Source organism: Columba livia, chromosome 12 (genome assembly GCF_036013475.1).
Source record: "Columba livia isolate bColLiv1 breed racing homer chromosome 12, bColLiv1.pat.W.v2, whole genome shotgun sequence".
Taxonomy (NCBI): domain Eukaryota; kingdom Metazoa; phylum Chordata; class Aves; order Columbiformes; family Columbidae; genus Columba; species Columba livia.
This window is the reverse complement of record NC_088613.1, coordinates 19,379,583-19,396,806: the sequence shown is the minus strand read 5'-3', so window position 1 is coordinate 19,396,806 and position 17,224 is coordinate 19,379,583. Positions and strand designations below refer to the sequence as shown.

Genomic DNA, 17,224 nt, shown 5'->3' with positions numbered 1-17,224 from the left:
GACGGAGATTCTGCAGGTTCATTGAACGACACGGGGTTTGGCCAAGGGGTGTTGGGACCAGTGGCGTGCTGTGCTCTCCAAAGCATCTCTTGTGTTGCCTCCTCCCACGGAAAAAACCACTTCACTTGAAAATAACCAAGAGATAGGAGGGCAGGGAAAAGGAAAAGATTAAATCAAGCATAAAACAAGCCAAGGAGAAAACCAAACCACAAGTGAAACCCACTGTTGTCCAAAAATCTGAAGTTTATTCATCACAATTCAGTGAAAGGAACATTCATTGTAAAACACAATCAATACATTAAAAAGCTGGAAGGACGAGTAGCAGTGAGAGCAGAAAGAAATCGGGAAAAACCCCAGACTCAGCCAGGCTGGTCCCGGGAGGAGCCGCCTCCGCTCCCGGCCCCGCGGAGCAGCCGCCGCAGCGCACGGCCCAGGGAGCGCGGCCCCCTGGACACGGCCCCTCAGAGGTTTTCTGTAGAACCGAGAGGCTTTCCTGGGTTTCCATTCATCACTTCACCCAAGTGCCGCTTCCGGGGTGACTCGATGCGGCGAGAAGAGCAGGTGGCCCCGGCTGGAGAGGAGGGAGCCGCACAACCCAGGGCAGAGGGAATGGGGCGTGCGGCACTGGGCCGAGCAACCCAGGAACGTTTGTCCTGTGACCTGCCCGTCCGGTCCCTGTGCTGGGAACAGGGGCAAAGTCACTCAGGAAAAATTCAAAAGCACCTTTAGGTGAAGGCTAATTAATTAGAAGACAAAAATAACCCAAACTACCAAGAGCCAAATGTCTCAGCAGCCATTGCCATCGCTGTGGCATTGGCAGGGGGGCAAAGAAGAGTGAAAAATATCTGCTTTTGGCTGTAATCTTTTAGCTTTTCAGCATTTAATTTTCTTCCTGCACGTCACTGTTTGACATTGTTCTCGTCTGCTCCATTCAGCCCCGCGGTTTGTGCAGAGAAGTTATTCCAGCCCTCACACCCCGCGCAGGGTGACAAACTCCGCGGGGCCACAAGTCCTGCAGAGCCGAGCAAACACAGCAGCGCATTGTCTGCCCACGTCCAAACCAGAGCGAGAAGAGCCCGTTAGCTGGGCTGGGTCTCAGCTCTCCAGAGCTCTCCCTGCCTTTCTGACCCCCAGGCTCGAGGCGGCGGCACCGCGGGAGGACGCGGCACCGGTGCTGGCGATGCCGGCGGCGCAGGAGCTGCCCCGGCCCCCGCCCAGCGCAGGACACAGGAGAAGGTGGAAGCCCCGCTGAGCCTGTGCAGAGCCCGCGGTGTTTAAAGAGCCGCTCTCAGACCGGAGCAGGCGACGCTGCCCGTGCCACGGTGAGAGCCGAGTGCCAGCCCGGCCAGGGAGCACCGCGGGGACAGAACATTCATCCCCGGCGTCGCCAGCATCGCCACGCACCCACCAACAGCGGCTCCTGCCCGGACTGAGGAAAAGCCTCAACTGGGATAAAATGATTACAGCCCCAACTGACATCTGTGGTTTTCTAGTTTAAAGACGGTCACAATTCCTTCAGGGAGAAATCACCGAACTCCACAAACTCAGATTAAAAACAAAGCTCAGAAAAAAGACACAAAGCGACAGGGGGAGGAACCGCGGGCGCTCGGCCGTGTCTGCGCAGCGTGTGCCGGGCCGGCTGCCGCTGCCGGCGCTGCCGGGGCCGCCGGAGCAGGAGGTGCCGGCACAGAGCAGCCGGAGGTTCCCTCGCGTCGCACGGGCAGCGGCAGCAGCACGGTAACGGCCTTTTCTCCATCGGACGGGAACCACGGCGCTTGAAAAGACAACGCACACCAGTAAAACAAAAGTCCGTAACGTTTCCCCGTGAATATAAAATGCAAAACTATACAAAAATAGATAAAATCCACCATTTTCTTATGTGTATAAAAACAAACAAATAAAACCCCCGAGGCCCCAAAATGCAATACAGAATTACTTGGTAGACTGACCCGAATGTCAGTGGTTTAAGCGCAGTTTAGCAGCCACAATTCATCCCTCTCAGGCAAGAGCTTCCCTGGAAGGGGCGTGTTCCGGAGAGCTCCTCGAGGGGAGCTTTTCCTCAATATCTTGGCAAGACGACCCGCTGTTCCCGCTCCTGGGACCTACTTCTGGTTCAGAAACCCTTTTTCATAGGAAGCCTCAACGACCCCTCTCCAGCCTGAGCTCCTCGGTAAGGCAGGATTGGACCCACAGCCCGATCCGGATCAAGAGCGGAGGATCTGCTCCTGTTTATCCCGGGGCAGTCGGGTGTTGTAGGAAGAGCAGCACGTCAGGCGGCGAAATCCAATCGCTCTACGGCAGTGAGAATTTACAGGCTGGGTGAGCGCTGAAAAGTCCGATGTCTTTGGGTTAATGGGGCCGAATGCGCCAATAATCCAGCAAATGGACTCCAAAAATGCTTTTAGAAAACTCATCTTAACCCAACAGATCTTTGCTTCATTGAGTTCACATCAGTTTAAGAGGAGGAGCCTTTGGTCTAAAGTCAGATTACCAAGTCTTGGCTGTATTGCTTTCACACATTCAAGTCTAGAAGCCGTTTTCACTAAGCCCTTCCATGACGTACCTACACCCAAGAGAATTAATCCCCGAGACGCGCGTTTGCAACGGAACATTCATTTTAGCACCGAGACGCTCTCACTCCGCACCAGACTTTGCAAAGCTGCACCACGTCTGAACAAAACGCTGCGCAAACCCCTTAACCTGCGAGAGCCTTTGGTGACACGCTAAAACAACATAGCGATTAAAACCCAGCCCGGGGCTGCTCGGTCCGAGCAATTGCTGTGAGTGCCCGCCGGTGTGACAGCGGCCCCGATGTCACCAGCGGGGTTCGCTGCGGGTTTGTGTTGTGAGGGCGGTGAGACGTGCGGTGCCAGACCCGACCCTGTCCTGGCTCTGAGCCAGGGGGAGCCTGTGCCAATGAGGCTCAGTGCTCGTTAGCAGCCGCTCAGGCTGCGCTAACGAGGGGTGACCGCACCCAGCACCAGAGGCCAGGGGACCTTTGGCTGGTGACCACGCTCTCCTCTCCAGGTGGGGACACGGAGCTGGAGCAGCATCGAGAGCCGGTTTGTCCCACAAAATCTGCTCCGGTCGCACAGAGGGACGGGGTAAAAACCGCGGCCGGCGGGTTCCTGCGGTGAGCGCTGCAGCGGGACCGGCGGGAAGACACTGAAGAACTACGGGCTAAGCCCATGGACACTCAGATGGGTCGAGTCCAGCAGCAAGTCTGGCTGGGAAAGAAATAAAAACAAACTCCAAACATAAGTAAGTGGAAGCACCGGCAGGGAAAGCCCGGCTTTGCCTTTCCCTGCTCCTTCACAGGTACACAAGGGAGGGCTGTGAGGAGTCTCTTCTCAAAAAGAAATATCAGAACCTCAGTTTGCTGGGAGGGAAGCAAACAAACCCAGAGCAGCTCCTGGTGCCTGTAAACCCGGCGATGCCAGGGAGCTGCTGACCGTTCCAGCCACAGCCGGGTCCACAACTTGGGGGTAGGAGGGAAACCAAAATCATCACCGGTAACTGAATTAAAATCAGAATACAGAGCTGGGACAGGAGGAAGCAGCTTCGCAAGTCACAGACAGGGAGGTCTGGTTTAGCGACAAGTGTGTCTGAGATCCCGGAGGACACGGGAGACGTCTCGAGGACCAACAGCCTGAGACAGATGTTTCCAGGGGCTCGTACGAGCTCCTCAGACAAGTCCAAGAGGAAAAAGAAATCCAAAACCTGCAGCAACCTCCGGCTTTCTTGTTCCCTCCCGTCAGGAGGAAGAAGTTGTGAAGCCTAATTTAGGCTGCATTACATCCTGTATTGCAATTAACAGAATACTTTCCTCAGATGATTGATGCAAAGAAAACAACAGTAAAACAATAATAAAAAAACAACCCACAAAACTTCCTTTTGGTGAAAGTAACAGCACCCGCAGCCTCGCGGCTCCAGGCACGACGCACATTTAGCTTATTTCAAAGAGCTGGCCCGCGTGCCCACGGCCCGGCAGAGGCGAGGAGCGCGGGACCAGCACGGGACAGGGCCCAGCGGGAATCGTGCTCCGTGGGGGCAGAGCGGGCAAAGAACGGACCGACACCTGGTTCCTAACGGGACCATCGACAGCACAGCTCCGCGAGTGCGGTATCCGTGAGCAAACTGACACGAGACCTGGAAAACGCTACCGGCACGCACACAACAGCTCCTGTTTTGGGAAAAAGTAATAAATAAGAGTGTTACTGCAAAGTTCCCCTTTCGGCTGAGTGGCCTCCCATCCACACTCTGGAAACAGCCGCATCCTTCCTCCCAGCCGCCACACCGAGACCGAGACGGAGACACTGCAAGTGAGTCTGAACAAAAACTTTTCACTGAGAAGATGAAGAAAACACCCCAGTTTCTCTCCAAGGTTTCCCCAGCTCGCTCCCCCAGCCCCAGCCCTGCAGAAACAAACCCAAACCTGCGGCGCTGGCCGTGGCTCCGGTCCCAGCGCTTACTCCAGCAGCACCAACGCGCCGGGGCTGCTGCTGCCCTCGGTGTCTGAGAGGCTGCGACTCGTGCTGAAAACCAGAAAGTGCTGCAGCATTAACGTGCGGATCCTGAGGTGGCTCCAAAGCCCCAGAGCACCCGCAGCAGCGAGACCCCGTACCAGAGCTGCAGGAGGAGCTCACCCTGATCAGCCCAGCTCGAAACTCAGCTCACTCACCAACTGCTCCCTCATCTCTATGTTCTCCCTCCCTGCCCTTTGCAGCCCTTCTCACACCATCCCCGAGCGGCTACTCGGCTTCGGTGACGCTCAGGGCCGCGCTCCAGCAGCCGGCGGGCAGCGCGGGGCCGGCTCTGCCTTTCAGGGTCTCTCCGCAGCGCTCCGGGCTGTTCCCGGTGTCGGAGCTGCCGCTGGGGTGCTGGGGCATCCCCTGGGCGATGCCCACGGGTCGGCACTTGGCGCGTTTCTCCGGGGAGAAAGCGAAGCCAAAGCTGGGGGGCAGCTCGGGCTCTGGCTCTCCCCGGGCTGACACGCGGGGCAGCTTTTTGGCGGTGACTTCTCCGTGGGACCTGCAGGAACCGGCCGCCTCCCGGGCCGGCCTCGTGTCGCCCTGCAGAGGCAAAGTGCAGGGCCTGGGCCGGTGCCGGCTCAGCTCCGGCTCTCGGGGCCGCGCGGCCGGAGTCTCTCCAGCGACGCTCCGGGAAGGGGACAGAAGAAGGGACGCGGCTCCCAGCTGCTCCGATGGCTCCCAGGCCCTTTCCCCCGCGGCGGCCGGAGCGAAACCCCAGGGCTCCATTTCCCCGGCCGCCGCGTCGGTGTCGAGCTGGAGCTGCTGCCAGCCCGGCCAGCTCAGCCCGCGCTCGGGAGCCGCCAGCTCGCCCTCCTCCTGGCTCCTGCTCCTCCTGGCTCCGCCGGCCTCCTGTTTGCCACCCTCCGGCTTCCACCAGAGCCCGCACGGCCCAGGGCCGCCCCTGGCAACCTGCGGGTCGGCCAGCTCGAGCTCCAGGCTCTCCGTGTCCAGCGAGCGGCTCCTCCGGCCCACGGAGAGCGGTGCCGGCAGCGAGGGGCTCAGCCCGTGCAGGCGCAGGTGCCGGGGCAGGCTGGCGACCCCCCAGGGGCAGCTCTGCAAGGAGCCCGGGGGGTACCCCGGGGACATTCTCTCGTCACATTCGGCCAACGACTCTTGCTGTCCGTAGCCGTCGTCAAAGTCCTCGGCGATGTCCTCGCCGGCGTTCATCTCGGGATGCCGCTCGCACTCCCCTTCTCCTTCCTGCTCCACGTCCACCACGTCGAAGGTGACCATGGTGGGGAGGGCAGGCAGGTTCTGGGTGAAGGAAGAGCCGGAGCTGGAGCTCCCCAGGCTTTCCGAGAGGCTGGAGAAGAGGGTCCCGCTGCTGTTGAACTGCACCAGCGCCTGCGAGAAGCTCACGGCGTGCTCGGGCTCGTGCTCGCTGCCCAGCGGGGGCTGGGGGCTGGTGGCCCCCGCTCCACCGCCGCGCTCCAGCTCTGCCAGTCTGTAGCCGGGGAACAGCCCCGCGTTGGCTGGGGCTACCGAGCCCCCAAACAACCCACAGTCTGGGTCCAAATCAAACCCCCGGTTGTTCTTTGGGAGCTGAGTAAGGCAACTTCCTTGGGCTTTTTGGCTGTTGTAACAGTTCTCTGGACACAGAGTCCCTGGGAAATCCCTCCACTCGGGATCTTCAGCTCTGGCCACCGCAACCCCGCCGGCCACAGCCCTGCTTGGGGCGTGCGAGGCCGCCTGCTCGCTACCAAGGCCGCTCTGATTCTTGCCAACCGAGCCGGCAGCTCTAGTTTTACATTCACGGCGCTGCTGCTCCCGGGGACACTTCTCCTTGCCGGGAACATGCAGCCGTTTCAAGAGCGGTTCCCGCTGCAGCTCCCAGAACAGCAGCTCTTTCTGAATGGCCGCCAGCCGCTCTTCCTCCGTCTCCATCAGCCCTCGCTTCTGGTCCATCAGCTGCATCAGGCTCTTCTCAGCAGGGAGGCACAAGTCCAAGAAGTAGCTGAAGAGCCCCGGCTGTGGGACTTTGCCCTCAAACAGGGATTCCTCCCCGTGACAGGGACTCAGCAGCGCATCAAACTCATAAAGGGCATCCCCGCTGTAACTGTCTCTGGGCAGACGCTCCTTCTTCATCTCCCCCAGCCCGTCTCCAGCTTCGTCCTCCAGCCCCGGCGTGGTGGAGTCGTAATAACCCTCGTCGCTGTTGGGGGCGGACTCTTGCTGCTCGCTCTGCGGCGTCAGGAGCTCAACGCCGTCCATCGCGCCCCCCGCGTAGGGCTGGGCCTGCGCCTCGTGCGAGGCCTGCGTCTCCAGACTGCTGCTGGGCACCTGGGCCCCGTAGCTCCTGTCCCCCGCTGCGCCGCGGGGCCACAGCTGCTGCAGGTACTCCTCCTCCGCCTCCTCGGGCACGGCCATCTCCTCCCCGCCGCCCTGGTAGGTGACCAGGCAGGAGCTGCGTTGAGCAGCGTCTCTGCTGCGCTCCACAGAGATGCTGCTCTCGGCGATGTCGGGCTCGGCGATGTCGTCTCCACAGCCCGTCAGGGAGTCGAAGCTCTTCAGGGACGCGGCGTCTCCCAAGATGAGGCTCAGCAGGTCCCCGGAGTGCAGGCAGGGAGGGTCGATGTCCATGGAGTCTGGGTGAGAGGCCGGCAGCACATCACCACGGTCAAACTCTGCGCACACACCGGCGTCAGCCTCTGATCTCGTAACCAGAACGTCCCCGTTCCCCGGCGTCGCCACCGCGTCGCCCTCAGAGCCGCCGCCAGCAGCCGGGACACAGCCGGGCTCGGCAGCCTCGGCGCAGCCGGCAGCGCTGCCCCCCGAGCGCTCGCCCCCCGAGCTCCCCGGGCCGGCCGCGGCAAGGGGGACGGGTCCCAGCGCCCGGCCCTGCGCGGCCCCTCGGCTCTCCCCTCCCGCACCGGGAGCTTTGCCGGCCTCCTCCGAACCCCCGCTCCACTCGGGCGCCTCGGCTCTCTCACACTCGGCAACCTTGCTCTTCCGGTGACGCCGGATGCTGTTCAAAAACCCTTTCAGGCCTTTCTTGGGTCTGGCAAAGGAGGACTTGTCCCCGCTGGGCTTTTTCTCGCAGCCCTCGGCGCTCCCGCCTGGAGAGCTGTCCCAAGGGCCAAGATCAACCCTGGCGCTGGTGTCGAGGGCCAGGTGAGCGCTTTGGGAGCTCGGCAAAGGGCAGGGACGCGAGTCCCCGCTCCCCTCCGAAGGGCTCTCCGGCTGCGCCCCGTCGCAGGCAGCACCGCTGAGCCCGTCGTGGGTCTGACATTTGCTGAGGCCCTTTTTTGAGGCCACTTTCCCCTGGCCTTTGCTTCTGCCTCCAAAGAAACTGGGCAGCGTGCAGATGCTCCTCTTCCCTCCAAACAGTTTGAAAGCCGTTTTCTTCAGCTTGCCGGGGGGCGGCTGAGGCTGCTGCGGCTCCGCAGCCACCACGGAGGCATCGCCCCGCTCGGGCAGCCGGTCCCCGCTCTCCTCCCGCCGCTGCTCCCGTCCTTCCCGCTGCCCGCAGACCAGCGACTGCGACCCGCTCCGGGCGGGCTCCTCCGCGCAGCCCGTTTCCATGGCAGCGGGTCGGTTTGGGTGCATCTAGCTGGAAACGATGACTTTGGTAGCGGAGTCCACTTCTGGGTGCAGCGCTTGAAGCATCACAGCTGATCTAAAGCAAAGAGAAAGGGACTGAGGTGAGGAGACGGCAGCAGACGGTGCAAAGACAGAGGTGCAGAACTTTGTCAACAGCTGGAACTGGGGGTACAAAACCTCCGACAGCCATTCGGATCATCCACTCCTTAAAGCCGCGCACAATAACCTCGTGACGTTTAAATTTACCCGTGTGCAAGTGCAGGAAAACCAGGCGTCTCCATTGCGCAGCATCCCCCCTGCCCCAGGACGGGCAGCTCTGACCCCTGAGCCACCCACTCCAGCCCCTTCGCCTTCCCGGCCCTTTTGCCAGCGGGGAGGTCGGGTTCGGTCACCGGGCGCCTCTGAATGGGGACACACGGGCTGCTCCGTCCACCTGCCCCTTCACATCAGCAGCTGGGGCACAGCTGGCGGGGAAACCTCCTGCCCACCCCCCAGCCCGGCTGCTCCAGCTCTGCCCACGAGCCCCAGATGCCTCCAGAGCCTCCCTGGAGCCTCTCTAGAGATCACAGAACCCCGAACGTCCCGAGTTGGGACCCACAAGGACCATGGAGCGCAGCTCCTGTCCCGCCAGCACAGCCCCAAGTTCACTCCGCTCTGAGGGCCGGGTCCAAATGCTGCTCGAACACCGAGAGCTGGTCAGACGGGCTGGAGGACAAACCACACGCGCGGTGTGTGCGCAGGGCTGGGCAGAAAGCAGAGGGGAACGGAACAGAAACACCACTTCAACAGTTCCATGGGAAAATCCTTTCGCTCCGGCTCCACGTCAGCCCCGGCACCAGCACACGCTGCTGGACCGCTCGGCTGCTCGGGGGCGCTCAGGACATGAACCGCTGTCAATAAATCACGGAAAGGGGTTTTACAGAACAAAACACGCGAGGCCGCAGGAAAAGGCGGCGTTCGTTTCCCCGCGCCCGGTGTCCCGGGCCGGCCGGGGCCGACCGCGGGGTTTGGCCGGTTGGGCCCCGCAGACGGGACGAGCGGGCCGGGCCGGGGCAGGAGGGGCCGGGACCCCCCGGAGGCTCCATCGCCCGGACCGTCCCGAGCGGGGCCCAGCGAGGCCGGAGCTCGGACCGACCCCCGCCCCTCCCGCCGTTCGCCGTTCCCCGCCGGGCTCGCCCGGCTCCGGAGAAGCCGCCACGGCCCCGCAGCGCTCCCGGCCGGCCGGGCGGGGGAAGGCCGGGCCGCGGCCGAAACCCGGGGAAAGCGGCGCCGCCGCCCCGGCCGGCAGCACAGGCGGGGCCGGGCCCGCTCGCCGGCCGCAGGGCAGCCGCCCCTGGCCCCGCTTCCCCGGCGCCCGCTCCCCAGCCCTTACCGGCTGCGCGGGGCGGCGGTTCCGGAGGCGGCGGGAGCGGGTCCGGCCCGGCCCGCCCGGGCCAGCCCAGGAACGGGCGAGCGGCCGCGGGGGCAGCGGGTCCGCCCGGCGCGCGGGAGAGGCGGGGCCGAGGGGCGGGCGGGGCGGGGCCTTGTTGGGGGCTCAGCACGGAGGGGGCGTGGCCGCGGCGGCGCGGGAGTGGTGACGTCACGCGGGGTGTGCGGAGGGCGCGGGGCCACGGGTGACATTGGGACACGGACCGCGTGACGCCGCACGGGGGGTCGGACACGCGGGGGTGGCCCTTGTGGTCTTTTTACCGTGGCTGCGGCACGAAGCGGTGACAATGGGGACGTGCGGGGCCTGGAGGTGACAACGGCTTTTCGTCAGCAGCGCCCGGCGCTGGCGCCTTCACCCCGTGTGCCCCTGGGACGCCCGGTGCCCAGCCCCCTCCGCTCCGCTGTCCGGTCACTCGGTAGAAAAACGGGGGAAAACAGAGAAAACTCGATAACTGCTGGGGGGGCGCGGTGAATGGCGCTGCAGAGCAGTGGGTCTGCGTCCCCCAGCGGTGCCGCCCGGTCCCCGCTCCATCGCCGTGGGGTGACACTGGGGCTGCTGGTGCTGAGCACTCAGGGCACCGAGGGAGCCGGGACAGATGCACGAAGCTCCGGCTCGTCGGCGCGTTTCCCCCGCTGTGTCCCGCACAAGCGCCCCAACCCCCGCGCTGCCTCTGCGGCTTTCGGGGGGACTTTGTCCCGGCCCAGCATCGCTCCAGCCCCAGAGCTGCAGTAACTGAGCTCTCCCTTAGAGGTCAGCCCAGCGCCAAAACCGGCCCCAAAGTCCACCCTGACAAATGGGATCCCCACAACGAGCAGGAATTTGGTTTAAAAGGCTGTTTGGGGAGGGCAGGGGATGGTCCCCAACACTGCAGCCCCTCGCCCTGCTGTTGCTGAAGGGTGTTCCCAAAAGCTGAGCCCTCCTGCCCGCTGGTGGCCTCAGCTGCTGCCTCCGTCCCTCCCCATCCCCACGATGTGGGGTCACACCAGTGTGCGGTTGGGACAGAGCAGGGATGGACCTGCCCGGACCCCCGGCTCGAACGGCCCTTCGCCTTCTTCCCCCAGCTCCTGTTTTGGGCGAAACTCATCAAATCTGCAACCAACATCAACCTTCCCCGGTGACATGTTCAACCCAAAGGACAAACCCTCCCCTCCCCTCCCCACGAATCCGGGCGCTCGGGAAAGCCTTTCGCTCTGAGCTGGATGATGCTCCATAAGCTGAACTGAAGGTCTTTGCAGGGATTTGGGTTCATCAGAGCACGGTCAGGAATAAGTCCTGACAGGGCATCTGCTTGGCTGTGGCACAGCAATTTCATTTCTATTTCTCTGTGTGTATTACCTGTCAGTTAAGGAAACTGCGCAAGGTGCTGTCTAAAATAATACAGCAAAGGTTTTTGCCGGTAGTTCCTGATAGTCTTCATGGGAGGCGTTCTGAGGTGACAGACAACACAACAGTGGGACTGTGGGTCAGCACAGCAGAACATGTCCTGGGGTGTTTCTTTACAAGCACCTTCTCTCAAACAGGACAATAGAAGGTGCAAAAAACCCTATAGGCTTGTCAGTGAAGTTTTAACAAGCTGGAGGCTTTCTGTGGGCTGGCAAGGAATTGGAATGAACATTTCCATAGCGACTGAGAAACGGCAGAAAAGGCAAAGCGTAGTCATGAAGATTTTGGAAGCTGGTTGAGGAAAAGGCTGTGAAGATCCTGGAAATAGAGGAAAGAAACTTATGGTGGATAGGAAAGAGTAAGGAGTCAGCAGGGAAGACTCAGAGAGAGGGGTAAGCAGACAGATTAGGGTTATATTTATCCAGGTGATAACCATAACAATATGTTGAAAGTCTGACAGTGCTTTTCCTAAGAACACTTGAAACACTGAAAGACAAGAAAATTACTAGATAATTTCATGCAGGAGCACATCGTTCACAGTTACATTAAGACAAGAAGATGGGATACCTTTTTAAGTCACTTTCCTTTTTAAATTTCTGTAGGTGATGTAGTAAACGGAGGTTTGGGCCCAAGAGCTGTACGTTCCAGATCTCAGTTGGTCCCAGCGGCAGGAAGACGGACACACAGAAGATGTGCAAACCAGCCACGAGGCAGCCCTGTCAAACACCATCACCAGAGGGTGTCCAGAACACAGTCAGGGTGCGTGATGACTGACCTACAACAGGTCAGTCCCGATGCTGTACTGAGATGTAGGCACTCTACTGGGGATTAAATTAAGCAGCAATTTAGATATCCATTGCAAGATTAATTCCTCTGTTTCTTGGTATGAGTCTTCATAGTGCTTCCTGGTTAATACTTGTTTCTTTCTTGAAATTACCTGCATGTCTCTTGCGATTGTCTCTCCTGACACTTCCTTACACCCTGCAGACACAAGCTCTGAACCGCTTGGCAGTTCTGCGATTGCTCTGACACTCGAGAGAAACCTAATAGGCCATCAGTCACTTATCGCTGCTTCGAATCTGCTGGCAGACAGTGTGCCACTCATACGGCCACTGTGGGATTGGCTTTATCTTCACTGACTTGTGGCTTGGGGACTGCCTGTCACAATCATTTCAATCCTTTGCGTGTGTGTGATTGCGCTGGCGGGATTCATCACGCCATGGCACAGGGGCAGGTGCAATAACCAGCGTGGATGTCTCAGGCTGTAAACGGTGAGGATGGGCTGCACACCCCCGATCTCCACCCCAATTTCTCCTCGAACAATCTGCGAGCAAACCCTTTGTTGCTTGTTGCTTCAAATTACAGCTCTGCCAAAGCGGAACTCAACAGGATACAAACCCATTTGATGCAACAGGGATCAAATCTTTTTCTGATGCCGTTCTCCCAATTTCCCTCAAAGTTACATACGGGATGAATTCGGCCCTGGAGGCCTAAAACATCCTGACAAGACCCAGGTGAGCACAGACCGCTGGGTTCTGCGCAGCGCGGGTAGATCAGGGAGGGCAGGCAGCTGGGAAGTGCACGGGACCGCAAGCAATGGCGCGTATGGTAAAGCAGATCTTTTGGAATTTAGGCAAGGAGAAATATTTGAAGAACATAAACACTAAACCAAACCATTTGAATTTGCTGGCAGACCGTGTGTCACTCCTGCATTCACTGTGGAATTGGCTTTATCTTCAGGGACTTGCGGTTTGGAGACTGCCTGTCACAGCCCCTCATTTTAATCCCTCGCAGAACCCAAGCCTTTCCAGAAATTTAGGAAAGTTCCGTTCACTTAGTATTTTTACTTTTTTTATATTTCTGCTCCATGGCCATTAAAATAGGAGCCTCTCTGAAAGATTTCTGAGTGAGAAAAGAAGGAAAGTGGACACATTTCGCTAGCGGTGAACACAGAAAATGCTGAAGAAACAGGGTGTCCTCCCTGCCCCCGTCATTACCAAGAAGCTCGGATCATTTAAAGAGGCGTTGGTTTTTCAAAGCCAAACCTCAAGGTGAACCTCTGAACGCCTTTCAGCTTGACCATTACTTCTTACAACTGATGTTTTAATTTTCATCTAATGCCAAGAAAAGCCTTTCATTTTCCCCAGCTGGCATCACAGATAAGGCACTAAATCCCCCAGACATTAAAACATCGAATAGTTCTGTCATGTGTTACTTTAGTCTCTGGCTCAAAGTCTTCTTTTTTTTTTTCTCAGATATAATAAAAAATAACCAGTGCACCATAAAGGGCAGCAGTTTAAAGTGTGGCTTTCAAGTTCAACCCATACTCTGAGCTGTTGCCCTTCATTTTCCAGCCATCTGAGAGGTGTCTGTCCTGAAGGGTTAACTCAGGCCGTTAGGCCAGATCTACAGCAGCTCATCTGTTACATCAGGGAATGCTGTGAGGATGGATTAGGAATTCGTTGTGGGTCACAAAACTGCATTTTCACTAAGATATCTCATTGCTGATCCTTTTGCCCAAAATGAGCTAATTAATATCAGGATATGTTCATTCACATTGTAGTTTTGCTGCCAGAACTGTTCCAGTCCCATGTTGCACCCGGGTCACAGACTTGCGGGCTGTTCGTTCGGAGCTGTAGCACTTGGCCAGTCCCTGCTCCCAGCTCCCGATTGCCCACAATGTACGCCCTACACGACAGTGCCATCGGTGGGGCTTCCCCACAACACTGAGAAACTCTGCTTGGCGTGACAACGAACGAAGTGCTACCAGGGAGGGGAAGGAATGTAGCGAAGCCCTTGAGGTGCTGAGCGAGTTGAGAGAAGGGAACGGAGCTGGTGAGGGGCTGGAGCACAAGTGTGATGGGAGCGGCTGAGGGACCTGGGGGGTTCAGCTGGAGAACAGGAGCTGAGGGGAGACCTTCTGATCTCTGAACTGCCTGAAAGGAGCTTGGAGACAGGGGGGTCGGGCTCTGCTCCCCAGGAACAAGCGCCAGGAGCAGAGGAAACGGCCTCAAGTTGCGCCAGGGGAGGTTGAGGTTGGATCTGGGAACAATTTCTTCCCCAAAGGGCTGTGGGGCATTGGAACAGGCTGCCCAGGGCAGTGCTGGAGTCACCAGCCCTGGAGGGGTTCAAAAGGCACATAGACGAGGTTCTCAGGGACACAGGTTGGTACAAGAGTTAGGTTATGGTTGGACTTGATGATCTTGAGGGTCTCTTCCAACCAAAATGATTCTGATCCTATAAGCAGACCTTCACGATTGAAATCTCCTTCTCCAGGAGCCAACAGCCAAAGCTAGAGATTGGTGTAGCTTTATTGAACGTCAGGCCTTGCAGAAGAGCTCCCTTAGCAAGTGTCTGTTTTACCCTGAATGCATGTGCATCACTTGCCACCACTGCCAATAAGGCTTTTGCATACTCTGAGGAGATATTAGACCTTGTGTGGTTTACAGAACTACTAAGCATCCTTCTCTCTCCCAAAACACAGCCCAGCACATCCAGGCAAATGGGATAGGTTCAAGCAGTGGCACTTCAGTGGACAGACCAGCAACAACCTGGCAGAGGCCTGGAAAGATACGCTGCTTCTCTTCAAGAACACACCTCTGATCTTGTGTCTAAGCAGTAAAATCCTCCCCGTGTTCTCTTCCATCGGAGGGTGCCAGCGACTGAGAAACCACCTGCCTTGGCAGCCCCTTGCAAGACTGCAGAATCCCCGTCCTCTCCTGTGTCCTAATAAAACAGCGGAATACACACAGTGGATAAAATCTGCTTTACTTTTAGCTCCCTCCTTGGAAGGAGAGAAGGGCCAGAGCGGGCACGGAGCTGTTGGACAGAAACAGCCGCGTCCAGCGCCACTTCTGTTCCAGCCCTCGGCTGCTGCGAGATGCTGAGAAGGGAGGTGGCTCCTCTTGGAGTATTTTCCAAATGCAGTTTGCTCGTAGCTCTTGGTCACGCTAAAGCATTTCTTTGTATTCTCAAACAACGTTATTAAGGGTCTTCTAAGGCCCTTTTTCAAGATCCCCTCTTCCAACCAAGGGAAAATCTAAAGGGCCAGTTCCTCACCTGAAATAAAACTTTTCAACTGATGAATCATCAGCTGAAGGTTTGGCCTAAAATCTGTTATTTCTTTGGCAGAGAAGATAAAAGCAGCCTGTTTATTTCCCATTTGCCATATGTATTCAACTGTCCCATTAGCAGCAAGTTTTACTGCTTTTTTCTCCTGTTAGCTGTCTAGAAAGAACAAAGGCAGACAACACCAAGCTGGAGCCTGTCTTGCATGATATCAACATATGTATTACATTCATTTCAATTGCAGAAACAGCGGTGCGATTCCCTTGTTTTCAGATCAAGCTATCGATCATATTCCCAGAGTCCCACTGGAAGTATCAGGGCTGCACATTTGAAATAAAGGGCAGTATTTGGTCTGCATGTCTTCATTGCTTATTAACATCTGGGCTGAGTGTCCAGAAATAGCCGTGGGGTGAGTCCAGCCCTGGGCTTGGTACTGACTCTAGTGTGATAGGGACTTACTGACACTTACTGGAGATAGAACTCTGTGACGAGATTTTATTTGGCTGCTGATTCTACAGAATCACTTTTCACAGTAGAGTTCCACTTTGGTATTGTAACAGATTCAGGATCTGCTGTAATGTTGGGCAGAAAGAACCTGCTGCATAGACAATCTGGTGGGATGGAACAGGAAGACATGGCAGAGACAAGTTGAGTTGTAAGAATAAAGAAGCAATCTTCATCAGCTCAAGTGAGGCAAGTGTTGTATAGGAATTAATTGGGTAATCTCAGCTGAGTGACGTTTTCCCAAATGCAGAAGTGTCCCTGACTGGAACAGTTCGTTGTGATCTGCACACTCCCCAGAGGAGGATCTTGCCAGTAGGTGCTGATGACACGTTAGGTCGGGACTGAGCCTTGAGACTGAAATTAGGGCTGTTGCAAGTCTAGGCTGAGTTTGCAGAACTGCGTGGGGGCAGCTTGCGCTCGGCCTCTGACACAGGGCACGTTGTGAACACCTTACTGCAAAACACCGATGGCATTTCTGACACAAACAGCAGGGGTATAAAACCTCCCCTCTGCCAATTTCTCCTTCAGGCTGTTAAACTGAACTTGAGGCTTTTAATTTTGCTAATTGAAACATACAACTGGTAATCTGTCTCCCAACAGAAACTCAGGCCAGACCTCAATAATTCACTTTATTCTCTCCATGTGACCCTGAATGTGGCGATGAGAATTATGCATACCGACGCAGACAGAGACGCACAGAGTTCTTGTTAGCAGCGAGAGCGGAGCTCTCTTTTATTAACAGTTCTCAATTTATAGGTTTACGGATACGGGGCTGGACCAAGAGGTTAGACAGGATGTTTTTTCAAAAATGTTATCCCAAACACACCACACTCGTGTTGTGACTGTTTTCAGTCACGTTCTCATGCATATCTTGTGGGCAGTGTTCTGACCCAGGCCCAACATTCACACATCGTACATACAGGGGTGGTTTTCCAACTCGAGATATCATTCTCATTGGCCTGGGCTATCGCTCCTTACACGCATAAAAAACATACTTCTGTATAACCAGTCCAAGGCTATTTTGCTAGAACCGCCCATCCTGCTGTTCCCACACCCCTCCTTGCCCATAGCAGATGTGGGTCAAGAAGAGAAAATCATCATAAATCATCATAAAACCCAGCTAACTTCGAACACCGACTCTTCCCGATGGCATGTTGCCTAATGCTCTGCTAGTCATCCTGACTATGACAGATGAGTTTTGAAACTCACAATTACTGAGAAAAATTGCCGGTTGTCAGAACATCGGCAGCCAAGACAACAGTTATGTTTATTGACTTCCAAATAAAATAATCTTAGTTATTGGTAAAGCCAATGTTGTCCAACCTCATAGTCTCTGTGGAAGCGTAGCTAATGGCCTTACAGAAAGGATGGCAGCTCAGCTTCATACCGACCATGCATACTAATCTTTACCATAACACAGTAATGTTGCTGTACCATTCTTTTAAGAGCTGGTGTTCTTCCTCTCTGTCTTTAAATTGCTCTGGTTTGAGGCCTTAAAGCCAAAAGCAATCAACAGATAAAATCCACAGATGTGCGTGTGAGAAACTACAGATATAATAGCAGAGTACAAGGAGAGCAAGAAATTATTCACGCTAATGGAAATAATAGAATTACTAAAGGGAATATCACCTTTAGGATTCTGAGGTTCCACAGTAATGCTGATCTCACCTAAACCTCCCTTCCTCTTGCATCTCTCAAGACATTCTAATGGAGGTACTTACGATACTGACCTTAGTTGGAGTTAGTCTTCTTTGAGTTGGACTCAATG

At 56.7% G+C, this 17,224-nt stretch overlaps 1 protein-coding gene across 1 annotated transcript; it reads right to left on the bottom strand.

Annotated features, from left to right (window-relative positions):
- Positions 1-223: 223 nt before the first annotated feature.
- LOC135580730 (APC membrane recruitment protein 1-like) lies at positions 224-9,583 on the bottom strand. Its single transcript, XM_065078054.1, has 2 exons — positions 9,445-9,583; positions 224-8,148 (listed from the first exon to the last, which is right to left on the bottom strand). Exon 2 carries the CDS (start codon positions 8,076-8,078, stop codon positions 4,752-4,754), a length of 3,327 nt encoding a protein of 1,108 aa, XP_064934126.1. The 5' UTR covers positions 8,079-8,148; positions 9,445-9,583; the 3' UTR covers positions 224-4,751.
- Between the last annotated feature and the right edge of the window lie 7,641 nt (positions 9,584-17,224).